The sequence below is a fragment of the Tetrahymena thermophila genome (genome assembly GCF_000189635.1).
Source record: "Tetrahymena thermophila SB210 genomic scaffold scf_8254095, whole genome shotgun sequence".
In the NCBI taxonomy this organism is placed as follows: domain Eukaryota; phylum Ciliophora; class Oligohymenophorea; order Hymenostomatida; family Tetrahymenidae; genus Tetrahymena; species Tetrahymena thermophila.
The window spans coordinates 30,497-43,830 of record NW_002476047.1 but is presented as its reverse complement, the minus strand read 5'-3'; the positions used below and the strand labels follow the sequence as shown (position 1 = coordinate 43,830).

Here is a 13,334-nt window from a genome sequence, read left to right as displayed (position 1 = left end):
TTTTAAAAACAATTTATTTTTATTAAAAGTTATTAAATTTTTACAAAATTAAATAAATAAAGAAAAAATTTTAATTTTTTGAATAAATAAAGAAAATAATTAAAATATAATTTTATTATTTTGTTTATTGAGTTAAATACTTTTTTATTAGATAGTATGTTAATTAAAAGACAAAATAAAATGATTATTATTTATTATATTTAACATATAAAATATTAATATTTTAAAATATTTTTTAAATATATCAAGCAAATGAAATAAATCTTGAAAGTTTCTTAAAATTTTATCAAATTTTTCAATTAGTAAAAAGATATATTTAAATTAATTTATTTTGTGTATTTATTTATTAAAATACTAATTACATAGAATTTTAATTAAAACTACAAAATAAAATATTCTTGAACTGAATTATTTATTTTTTAAATTTTCTTTAGTTTTTTCATTTTTTTCAATAAATAAATAAATGATACATTCAAAATATAAATTTATCATTTGTGTGTTTTAAAAACTACATAATAAAATGCTTTTTATTTATTGATATTATCATTTAAAATATAAATGTAATAAAATACCTTCTTATAGTTAATGAAATACTACTTTTTGAAAATTTATTTTAATATTATCAAATTTCTTTAAAAGAAATATTAAAACTTTAAGTTTACAATTTATTTTTTATATTTGCTTAGATATTATTTAAAACTAAAAAATAAAATGCTTTTTATTTCATAATGTTACAATAATTTTGATTAAAAATAAACTAAAATGTCTTTTAAATTTAATAAATTAAATGAAATATTTCTTTTTGAAGATAACCCATATTTAATCAAGTTACTATCTAATTTTTTAATTTTTATCTTTTTTGAATTACATTTATTATTTAGCGAACTAGCGATTTTAGTAAAAAGTTTAAGTCAAGTTGAAGTTAATGAAATTTGTGGGAAATATCATTTAATTTATTTTTCAAGAAAATATTTTATCCATTTTATTTATATGAAATTTAGAGAAAGTATGACTGAATTTTAATTTATAGATTGCATAAATCAAATTGAAGGAAGAATAAATGAGTAATATCAGATATTTATTAATGGGATTTTATTTTAAATAATAACATTAATAATAGATTTGAATGATTTTTTCACTGAATTTTAAATCTTATCAAAATTTAATTGTTATTTACTCTTCATTAGGAAAATAATAAAATTTGTTTGTAAATTATATAACATATTTTGCTTATTTTATATAAATCAATTAAGTTAATAAATATCATATTTTTAATCAAATATAAGGATAAGAGTTTGACTTTTTTATTAACAAAATTTCTTTGTATACAAGATTTTTGAATAAATAGCTCCATTCATACAAAGCTACTAGTTGTTGTTACAAATCTAATCTACAATATATATGAATAATAATACTTAAAGCTAAAAAAATTTAGGGAGACCCTAACTTTAATCAGCAGGCGGTAACTAGAGTAAATCTAACATTTCAAGAATATCATCTCTTTACTAGATCAAAAATGCTAGGGAGAAATATACACAAAACTAATCTAAGTATCATTAATTAACTATTCAACTATTTATTTAATTAATTTCAGATGATAATCTAAATTCACAAATAATTATAGATTGGAATCTAGACTATTAGACAATCATATTCATGAACCTCATGCCAATCCTTGGAAAGCGATAGGAATAACTCCTCCTTAGTAAATATTTAGAAATAATTGCCAAATAATATTAGTCTTATAATAAAAAAATAAATCTTTAGAATGTCAAATAACTAAACAGTTATTATGAAATGCAATATCTAAATTAAAAATGTTTGCTTATTAGCAAATACTTTTCAAATAATTAATTTGTCATTCATGTTTTTAACTTTTAAATAAATAGCAAATACGATTTCAATGACTCAGGATTAGGCTTTATAGTTAAAGATAAATACTAGATAAAGCTCAATGAAACAAGGGCTAAAGTAAAAGAATAAAGAGAAAAGGAAGATGTAAGATTTTACCCAGAATTCAAGAATGTGAAAGATAGAGATGTAATTGTAGTTATTGAGTATTGGTAATACTTAACTTAAATAGATTTATATTAAATATTTTTGAATAAAAAATATTCAATAACAAGCTTAAGTTATTCTTTTTGTCTAATAATAGCAATGATTGCCAAAACCATCAAGGAACAACTAAACATGACGAAGAGCAATATATCAGATTGGCTAATAATTATAAAATTCTTATTTTAAAACATTTTCCTGTAGCAAAAGTATTCTTAAAGCCTGTAAGAGTTGATCAAAATGCTAGTTCGATATAAAACATATATTCAAGATAAAGGATAGGTAATGCTTCTATAAACATATTAGCTAATATGGTTATTATATTTAATATTAATCAAAATAATGTATTAGTAAAATTAAAAGTTAAATAATATTTTTTTGTTAATTTATAAAAAATAGGAGCTTTTGAAATATATGTTATGTCTAAAACTTAAGGAGAACCTAAAAAAGGTTGTATACATTCTAAATTAAAAACAGGTAAGTGGCCTAGTTCAGCTCAAGTTTTGAATTTACTTTGTTAATACATGATTACTTGTACTGTTTCAATTTAGCTTACTCTATGCGATTTTGACTTAGCCGATATTCCAGAAGATGAACTTTTAACAAAGAAGAATAAACTTCACGAAATATAAGTTATAATGCGCCCTTATCGTGAAAAATAGCAGTCTATAGGCAGTCATAATAATCTCACCTTGAATACAAATAGTAAACTTATTAACAAATAAATAAACAAGTTCATTTAATCAATTTTTATTAGACATGAGTTAAACTAGGATAAGCCGTCCTGTAAGTGGCATCTCACGTAGAAGTGACTCAGATTCAAAGTTCTTTTAAAACAATACTTCTCTTTTCGTAAATTCTACTTAATTTTATTTAATTCTTCAACTAAATTAATTTATAAAAACCTGAAAGGGCGAAGACATACCCAAAAAAAATGAATGCTTCCAAGGAAAAACAAATAAACATGGTTTAGTAATTTTTGAGTAGATTCCAAGTGATGTGTATATTGTTGAAGTAAAGGAAACAAATAATTTCAAAAGTTTAAGAGAAGTAAATTAATTTATAAACATAATAATTTAGAAATTTAATGTTATTTAATTGATTAAAAATAATAGACAATTAATATATTTGAACTAATGCAGAATTAATAAGGATTAGATCTCCATTTCGAATTATAACACTTTAATTTAACATTCCTAACAATCACAGCCTCTTATAAGTCTCTAAAGGACTAAAAAATAGATCATCTAAAAAATGCTTTAATTAAAATTTATTAATATGATGAAAAGGACTAAATCAATGTAGACCGTAATAAGCTTTAGTCACAAAAACTTTTTATAACTGTAAAAATTTATTAAATTAGCAATTGTTGAAGAGGGATTTGATGGGACATTTTAAATTTAACTCGAGCCAGGTCAATACATGATTAAAATTGAAAAAGATGGTCATCAAACTATTGAATAATAATATTATGCTTAACCAGGTTAGTAGACTTTAGATTTCCCGCCAGTAACTAAATACATAGATGATGAACCTAAAAAAGAGCTAGATAACAAAACAAGGTTTTAAAATAGGCCATCAAGCTCAGCAAGAAAAGGAATTTTAAAATCATCTGAGTCATAATAGTCTAAGTAAATTCATTTTTTTTTTTGGGAATTTATTCTAATTATTTAGTTTCTATTTAAAAAAATAAATGAAATTTACTTAATTAAAATTTAAAATATTAAGGATAAATGGCAAATAGTAAGAACCTAACCAAAGCGGAGAAGAAAGCTTGGTGAATCAAAATACTTCTCCTTAAGTAGCAAGTGTTAAAATCCAAGAACAATAAAATAACAATAATACTAGATTTTCAAATGGTTCGTTGAATAATAATTAATCTGCTTCTGAATCTCCAAAATAATCTTAAAAGTAACATGCCAGACCTCCTAGCAGCAATCCTGCTAAAAAAAGTTCATAAGAGAACTCAATTTAGCAAGTATGAAATTTTATTTGTTTTTTAGCATTTTTTAAGTGAAAAGTGATATTTATTAAAGTAATAGATTTCATCTCCTGAAAAGTTTAATGACGAGCTTTCATTCAATAAAATTGAAAAGCTAAAATAAGCTGATAAAGCTTAGCTTAAGCCACCTAAAAAGAGCAGTGAAATAAAATTAACAGGATTTTGTAGCTAAAATATTATATAGTTTAGTGTATTTACCCCAGATAATGAGAGTGTTTAAGAAAATTCAGATAACATTATAGTTTAAAATGAAATTAGCAATTCTAAAATAGGGTTGTGGATTTAAGAATCAAAGAGTAAATTTTTATTTAACAAAAAATTACATTTTAAAATAAAATTAATTATTAATTAGAATATACCTCAGGAGTTTACAGAATTTATGCAAAGATTTTGAACAATAAATTATTTAACAGCAATAACTTAAAGGTATATGCCTCATCATAAGCCAGTACGACTTTCCTCTAAATACCTTCGATCGAAAATGCAGACCTTTCATAATAACTTTATTGGGATATTGGTGTTTTTGATGGTATAATTTTACCTTAATCTAAATTTTTTTATTTTTATTTGTTTTTTTAGTTAAATTATAAAAGTTCTTTGAAATCAATAACTATACAAACTAACCTATTACAAGAGACTATTTATTAGAATAATTTGAAGGATTATTGAATTATTTAAGTGCTTCTCGTGGAGAGATTAAAAAAATTTTAGGTGATTATTGTTAAGTTTAAAATATTATAAAAAAAAATAAAATTTTAATTTAATTAGGGTTTGATAACCAAGATAAGCAGGTTTTCGATGATGATGTTTATGTTAAAAAAGAGTCTGTATTGAAAAGCTTAGAAAATTATGAATTTGAAGGTTCTTCTCAAATAGGTCACTTCATTTAAAGTGCTTCTAATAACAAAGGATACCTTTCATTTAAAAAGTTAGAATAAAAATTGATACATAAAGATATAGAGCAAAATTGCTATAGATTTGTGGATTCTTCATTTAAAGTTAAATACGATGAAGACGAAGAAGACGAAAAATACTAAGAAGACTATGATGACATTTGAAAATAAGACTTTCAAATGATTTTGCATTACAAACAAATTAATCGACTATTGCTAAAAATATACAATTTATTTATCTCATTTATAATTTTATATATTTTTAATAAATAGATTTTTTAAAATTTATTTTTCAAATTAAATAAATTAAATCACTAAAAATGTTTTCATCAAATTTTAACTGAAGAAATTTTAGTTAAATAAATATTTTTATATTTGATTAATGAAAATAAAGATATTTAAATTCATAAAAACTAGCTGATTATTTAGATATGCGTGATGCTAGTTAAAGCTATAATTATGCAAAGCAGGTTTTATATTTATTTATTATTTTAAATTACAAAAGGCTTTTAAATATAATTTTTCTTTTCTTATTTTTTTACACACAGAGAAAAAAAAAGAAATATAAAAAAGATTTATGAATTTTAATTATTTATAAGATACAATAAAAATAAATTCAAAAAATTTAGATGGAAATATCCATAAATTAATTTTTTCACAAATTTTTTATTAATTTTAGAATGAAATTTGCATATTCGATTGATCGAGCTGATAATTAATCATCAAAGATTACTTTGAATTAATAGAAAAATTTCATATATTTTTTAGTATTTAAAATTTATAAATAAAACTTAGAAATAATTTAAAAATAAATAAGATAATAAAAAGAATCTAACTCAAAATCTTAAAACTAACTTTTACTTTTTTTAAAAAAAGCAGAAAACTAAAGCTTTAAAATCAATAAGAAAATATAAACCCGTTATGAAAAATATAAGTTTTGGAGAGTAAGGATTATCTTAAGGGCAAAATAGCACAGGAAATCAGCCTTATCCTTCGTAATATCCAATCTAAAATTAAAAACCTGTCCCCTACACTAATTTTGAATAATACAATATGCAGTTTAAAAATTAGCAATATTAATAGCAAAATTAACTCCAATAGCCTTAAGTTTAGCAATAGCAGGCATAATAATTTTAGGGATAAAATATTTAATAGCATGGTTTACTTACAAATTCTTAAAACCAGTAGTTTTACTCTATACTATCTAACAGCTACTTGAGCTAATAACCTGAAGATCAAGTTTAATTTATGCAAGAATCAAAAGATAGTACTTCATATTAGTAAAGAGCAAACTATAATCCTAATCTCAAGCTTTCATAGCAACAATAGCAGCAATAACTATAACAACAACAATAGTAGTTGTAATAAGTAGAATAAGTATAAGAGCATCACAGCAATAACGAAGAAAAACTAATTTTAGAGTAATAATAAAAGCGCCAAAATTAACTACTATAACAACGTCTCTAAGATTAACAAATTTAAGGAGAAGTACATGAAGTTGAAGAAGAGGAAGATGAAGAACATAATTTAAACAGTCACAAAAAATTCAGTCAGATTAAATAAGGAAATTAATAAAAATAAGATGGTGAGGGTATTCTAAGAAGAGAATATAACGAAGAAGAGTAATAGAGATAGGAAGAAGTAGATGATGAAGAGGGGGATGATGATGATGCAGCAGCTGCATAAGAGGAAGATGATTTAGAAGAAGATTTAGAAAATCAGTAAGAATAAAACGAAGAAGGTGAATAGCTTGCAGATGAAGAGGAGGAAGAGGAAGAGGATTAAGAAGAAATGAATCAATGCTTTAAATGTAGAAATTTTGCTGAAGAAGTCTTAATGATGGAGTGTCAGCATCATTTATGTCTTAATTGTGCATCTAATTAATACAAAAATTTACTTAAAAAGTAGTAAAACGACTAAAGCTAAGATTTGATACATAGCATTGATTGCGAAAATTGCCATTAATCTACTCCTCTCCCAGAAGAGTCAATAAAAGTTCTTCTTTCTGCTAATAATGATTATGATACATATAACGACTAGTATTAAAATTAGTAAAGGGCTATCTACTAAAATGAATAGCAGGCAAATAACATTTAGTAAGATAACTTTTATCGTCAGTAATTACTATAGTAGTAGTAATTATCATAATAGTAATAGTATATGTAACAATATTAATAGTAGTAGCATTTAGCATAACAATAAAATATTCCTAATAGATAGCTATAACAATAGCAATAACAGTTTTATGCTAATCAACCACCTTAGTAGAATAACAATGATTAGGCTTATTCTAATAGACAAAACACTTTCCAACATCAACAATTACCTTCCTTTTCTAATAAATAGAATTTCAATAACTCTGCATAGTCAAGCCCTTAACAACAAGCACTATCTGCCAATTTTTTATAAGATAACTAATTCCATGAGAATGTTAAGGCTAGCAAGAATAAAAAAAAATCTATGGAGGGAGGTAATAAAGTGAGTTAAAATTTATCATAAAATTAGAGTATGTCAGAGAAAAATAACGATGAAACTATTCTATATTGCTTCACATGCGAATGTCAGTGCTTCAGCTTAGATGAATATCTCAAAGGAATGCACAAAAATCATAATGTTAACAATGTTAGCAAAGCTTATGAGAGTCTCTAAGAAGTATTATTATTGTTTTTAAATTAATAAAATTTATATTTACTATCTAATAATTTAAATAAGCCCATAGATGACCTTAGATTCAAAATAAAAACAAGAGCTGATTTACTTATCTAAGATGATGCAAGGTTAAATAAAAAAAAGAAAGAATTAAGCGAAGTTTTAGATCATTGCAAGATTCAAATACAAAAGAGTTTTGAAGAAGTTATTTTAGCACTTTAGTAGAAATAATAGGAGTTAATTTAATCAGCTGAAGAGTGTGTTGAAGATAAATTTAATGAAATTGATAAAGGAATAAGCAAAGTTCATTCTAACCTACAAGTTTTGAAGGAATTTGATAAGAATTTAGAGGAAGCCTATTATAAGCAAGAAAGAAATATTCAAAATGAAATAAGAGCATTTAATCATTACTCAGAAAACAAAACTAAAATATTAGAAACTATCCAATTGATGGACACAAATCTTTTCCATACAATAAGAGATAAAGTTTAATATGAATTTTAATTGGATACAAACACTCTTTACTCACATATTGATTCTATTAAAAGAGTCAAGATTGAAATATTTAGACTGAAAGGTCTCGAAACACCAGATCCTAATCGCTTAGAGCATAAATTTTATGAAAAATAATAGTAAGATAAGACAAAGAAACTGTTAGAACACATTATATAGTAGCACGCAAATGCTACATCTTAAGCAAGAGTCCCTACTGCCGCTCACGAAGAAGATCCTACTACTGGACCTTCTATTTAAATCCCTGGATCTTAATAGCAGCACGTTACTAGCTCATCTTTTATTCATCAGAGCAATATTTTTGCTAGTCCTCAAAGTAATAAATAAAATCTTTATCTTAATAGCAATATAAACTAAAGCATAGCTGATATATTTAATTCTCATAAATCATAAGCTATTTCTGTAGTCCCCTAAAATACTTAACCTTCTCCAAGTAGATATATAAGAATTAAAGTTAATGGTACAGCAGAAACGACTTCATCCAAGAGATTCCACTCACCTTCTCAAAATATATCTGGAAACCAAAGAAAAATTAAATTAAGTCCTTCTGGAAGAGACTTGAATACATAGAAGTCTATATAACTTTCTAATTCAATTAATTTGCATGGACCATCACCATCCTTTAAGACATTTTCATTGACATCTCAAAGCACTAAACAAGCATTCAGCAATATGCTAAATAGTCCCTCTTCTATTGTTAAAAAATATACTCCTGCATATGAAAAGCTTTCATTATAAAACAAAGATTACATAAAACAGAATTAATCACAAAGTAATAGCAACAGCAGCAGAGCAAATATATTTGAGTAGCTAGAAAATTTTAAGAAAAATATTGAAGAAATAAGGAAGCAGGGATAGGCAGATGAGAACAACCTAAATATGAATAATGGCTATACTCAACCAACTCCTGAAGAATAAGCCATGATAGTAGCTTAAAACAGAATTCGTTAATTATAAGAAAAACTTTCAACGAAGTATTGTTGAATGAACAAAGAATATATTTAAAAATTTTGTTTGTTTGATTTTTATTCAATCATAAAAATAAATAGATAGTGATTAGAATATTTTGATTGATGGTATAAAAAGATTAAATATTATTTTTTTCCTACTTTTTTTAATTGTAATTAACTATAAAAAAACAAAATGTATATTTATTTTTTCATTTATTTTATGTATGCACACATTAAATTTTGTAATATAGTAAATAAATAAGTCCTTAACATCAAAAATATTTATAATAAAGCACATAATTTATGGCAGTTTCTCTATTGTAATTTAAATTTAATATATGTATTTATGTTTTTAAAATTTATCTAAAAAGTATTTTATTTAAATTTGATGAAGTCTCATATTTGAGTAAAAAAAATTATAATTTCTACTTGTAAATTTAAAAATATTATTCTATTCAATAAATTATTTGATTATTTGATAAAAAAAGCTATTATTCAAAAAATGAAAAAAAAGTTTGTTTTCATACCTAAATCGTAAGTAATCTCTGAGGAACAAGAGAATATAAATAATTTTCATACTCAGTAAGAATAGCAAAAAAAATAGAGATACAAAAGGAGGGAGTAATAAGACAGCAATTTTAACTAATATGATTAGAATTAAGAGAATGAAAATTAAGTTTATCAATGTGATAATAACAGCTTTTAAGTAAGTAAATAACTTTCTTTTGAATAAAACAAAATAAATAGAAAAAGCAATGACTAAGATTCAACAAAAAATCATGGATCTAAATCGAAATAATAATATCACAGTACTTTCAAATAATAAGATTTCAGTTAAGAGAGTAAAAGACAAATATATCAAAATGATAAGAATACTCTTCAAATGATGGATAAATTAGATTTTTTTGGATTACAGAGCAATAATGTAGATAGCTCTAATTAAGATTCTACTAAAAAAGCTAGATATAAAAGGAAGGAACAACAAGAAATTACTTTTGAGTAATAAGATTTCAATTAAATGAGGAAAACATAAGTTGATCAATTTGATAAAAAGAGTCAGCAAATAAATAAATAAATGTATTTGAAATAAGATTATACTAAAGTTGATAACTTTAATTAAGATTCTACTAAAAAATTTATATACATAAGGAGGGATTAATAAGATAGTGTTATTGAATAATAAGATTCCAATGAAGAAAGCAAAGAAGCATAAGTTTATCAACTTAATAAAAATCATTCTTATTAAAATACTTAGGTTTCTTTAGAATAAGATTGCACTAATGTTGATAACTCTAATTAAGACTCTACTAAAAAAATTAGATTTAAAAGAAGGGAATAGAATGACAATATTTTTGATCAATAAGACTTGAATTAAGAAAGCTAAAAATTAGCTTATTAAAATGATAAAAATGGTCTGTAAACAAGTAAATATGTTTCTTTAGAATAAAAGGGTAGTAATAGAAATAGTAATAGCTATGATATTACTAAAAAATAAAGATAAATATGGAGATAATTACAAAACAATTCTTAAGACTAACAAGACTTCGATTAAGAAAGTAAAAGAAAATATAACAAAAAAAATAATCAAGTAATTTAACAATAATCTACAGAATAAGATAATTATAATAATAATAATGTTGATGACTCTAATTAAGAATCTACTAAAAAATATCAGTACAAATGGAGGTAATAGAAAGCTAGTATTTTTGATTAAGTAGATAATAATTAAGAAAACAAAACAGAAGATCAGAATATAGATAAATTTTATTTACATATGATTAAAGATAAGAAGAGTCTCTTCATAAATAAGTAAAATTGTTATTTTAAAATATTATTTAAATTCTATGAAATAAAAATTAGTTTCAAGATTTTTAATGCTTGCCTATCCTCTATGGCAAACTACGAGCTTCCACAAATTTTAAATATAAATTTTGATTTAATATTTAAAAAAATTTCAACATCAATAAATGAAGATACTTTATTTTAAGGGTTAGTTTATAACTTATAACTCTCTGATAGTTACTAGCTTATATTCTCTGAAAAAGATTAATCAAATGAATACTAGCAGATATTTAAGAAAGATTTAAAATAACAACAATAAATCTTGTCTGTAAAATAATTAATTTAAATTTTTTTACAAAGATTCCCTACAAATACCAAAAAGCTATCATTAAAAATTGAGTAAATATTTCGTTTGAATCAAAAAGCATTTATCTTATTAATATTTATTTAAAGTTAAAATGGAGCTTTTCTACAAGAGCTTTAATAAAACCTTGACATTGCTAAAAAGTAATTAATTAACTTGCCACATAATTGTTTTACAATTTTTATAATTTTATAGCAAACTATAATAGCTCAACTAGCTAGAGATAGTAAAATTAGACTTTTCTGTTTATCAAAATAATAATTTAGATAAAGAATTTAATTATTTTGAGATATTAAACTAAATTGTTACACTTAAAAAGCTTAAGATAACTATAAATCAAAGTTAATTATTCAATAACTCACTAAGATAATATTTTGGAAATAAAAATATTGATCTTACTATTGAGATAAAATTTAGACCTCAACTGATAATAGATATAAATATTTTTAACTTTCTCAAAGATATTTGTAACATTAAGCTTAAAATTAATATGTAAATAAATAATTTCATTTTTTATGAATTAACAATTAAACATACTTTTTTATTAGGAGTGAAATTGATCTAAACATTTATGATATAAGTACTATTGATAACTTTTTCTTTCTATCAGGAAAAAATATTTCATCTTTGCATTTTATAAAGAATACATTCAAGTAACTTTTAATTTAGTTTTATAACCAAATTAATCTTAAAATTATTTAAAAGGTTTGATTCAACTATTTACATTAAGTAGAAATTTTATGATATTCTAAACAAAGTAATGAAAAATTTATCATTTTTGGAAATTGATAATGCGTAAAATTTATTTACTTTAAAGAATTTATTCATATATTGATAATATTTAAATCAGGTTCATTAATGTAGACCAAAATTCATAACCTGAAAAAAAAAATTAGGTGAAATAAATTCTCTAAGAACTTTGTAAAAATTATAATGGAAATCTGATAATTAGCATAAAGTAAAATTATTATTATTAAGGTTAAGAGGTATATCATTTTTTAAAATAAATAGTCCACATATATTTAAAGAGTTTTCAAATTATTTTGAAACAGCCAATTTCTCTAGTCTCTAAATAAATTTTGAGTATAATATAAACTAAAAATAATTTTCATATAAAAATTAACATTTATCTTCTAAAAAGTAACGAATAGTTTGGTGAATAATTAGAGGCTTTAAAAATATTAAGTCAATTTACTAACCTTGATAAAATAATAATAAAAATAACGTAATTTCTTTTTAATTTGACTTTATTCTCAACTATGTAAAATAAATCTTTTATCTTAGCATAAACTATAAATCTATAAATATAAATTTTTAAGAAAACTGCTTAGAACTATTATTAAATAAATTGTTAAGAAAGATACCTTAATTATGTTTAATCATTTTTAAAGTAATACTATTTATAGATATTATGTTAAAAAAAGAGATATTATTTATAATTATTTATTTATAAAATAACTTAAATTTGCTTAATTATTTAATCAGTAATTATTTTAATTAATTTAATAGCATAAACATAGAATCAAAATACTCTTTGAGTATTATTTAATTAATTGATATTCTAAAACAGTTTGATTAAAGATATCAATTAGATTTAACTCTAACGTAAATAATTTTTTGCAAATCAATGATATTTATTTTATAATTTTAAAGATTTTAAAAAGTAAAAGAAAGAATTTTAGATTACCTTACAATAAACCTGGTCAAAAGCTTGTTAAATTTCAGTTAATTTAACTTAACTTGGTATTCGTAAGATTTAATTAATTTTTGCTAAATTAATTTTTTTTTTTAATTTTTTAGGAATTTTCTCAATAAAGAAATAATGAAAAACATTAAAGACAACTAATTAAAAAATTAAATTTTTCATTCAATATTAGCTTTGTAAAAGCTGGATATAAAAACTGAATATAGCTTTAAAAGACATAATCTTTTTTATTTATATGATGATTGATTTTTAAATATTTTTTTATAATTATTTTAAGTAATTTTCCACATTTTTCCACTTGAAGTAATTATAAAAATAATATTTATTAATCTTAGGCAAATAAAAAAATTATAGTTGAATGTAGAAACCACACTTTATTTATTCTTATTTTTAATTTACTGCATCTACTCTTAATTTTTAT

At 22.4% G+C, this 13,334-nt stretch overlaps 4 protein-coding genes across 4 annotated transcripts in view; all 4 read left to right on the top strand. All coding sequences in view use genetic code 6, as the record gives it.

Annotated features, from left to right (window-relative positions):
- Positions 1-1,401: 1,401 nt before the first annotated feature.
- Positions 1,402-5,115, top strand: TTHERM_01113070 (Rdx family protein; the record flags this gene model as incomplete). Its single annotated transcript, XM_001025941.2, has 14 exons — positions 1,402-1,550; positions 1,625-1,705; positions 1,890-2,063; positions 2,156-2,337; positions 2,455-2,760; positions 2,813-2,907; positions 2,968-3,105; positions 3,171-3,363; positions 3,419-3,686; positions 3,784-4,033; positions 4,092-4,353; positions 4,410-4,586; positions 4,637-4,768; positions 4,826-5,115. 14 exons carry the CDS (start codon positions 1,402-1,404, stop codon positions 5,113-5,115), a joined length of 2,697 nt encoding a protein of 898 aa, XP_001025941.2.
- Positions 5,116-5,757: 642 nt separating this feature from the next.
- Positions 5,758-9,096, top strand: TTHERM_01113060 (hypothetical protein; the record flags this gene model as incomplete). The annotated part of the gene is made up of 2 exons (XM_001025940.3): positions 5,758-7,602; positions 7,663-9,096. The coding sequence occupies exons 1-2, from the start codon at positions 5,872-5,874 to the stop codon at positions 9,094-9,096; spliced, it is 3,165 nt and encodes a 1,054-aa protein (XP_001025940.2). The 5' UTR covers positions 5,758-5,871.
- Positions 9,097-9,507: 411 nt separating this feature from the next.
- Positions 9,508-13,159, top strand: TTHERM_01111070 (hypothetical protein; the record flags this gene model as incomplete). The annotated part of the gene is made up of 12 exons (XM_001025939.3): positions 9,508-10,871; positions 10,923-11,243; positions 11,298-11,351; positions 11,404-11,700; positions 11,757-11,861; positions 11,914-12,003; positions 12,059-12,166; positions 12,220-12,291; positions 12,350-12,433; positions 12,718-12,813; positions 12,862-12,957; positions 13,009-13,159. Exons 1-12 carry the CDS (start codon positions 9,565-9,567, stop codon positions 13,157-13,159), a joined length of 2,781 nt encoding a protein of 926 aa, XP_001025939.3. The 5' UTR covers positions 9,508-9,564.
- Positions 13,160-13,271: 112 nt separating this feature from the next.
- TTHERM_001111069 (hypothetical protein) overlaps positions 13,272-13,334 on the top strand; it is a gene marked incomplete at both ends in the record, with an annotated part of 595 nt that continues 532 nt past the window's right edge. Inside the window, one exon of the mRNA XM_012800548.1 lies at positions 13,272-13,334. This exon is cut by the window's right edge and continues 118 nt beyond it. Within this exon, the coding sequence (XP_012656002.1) occupies positions 13,272-13,334 (63 nt within the window).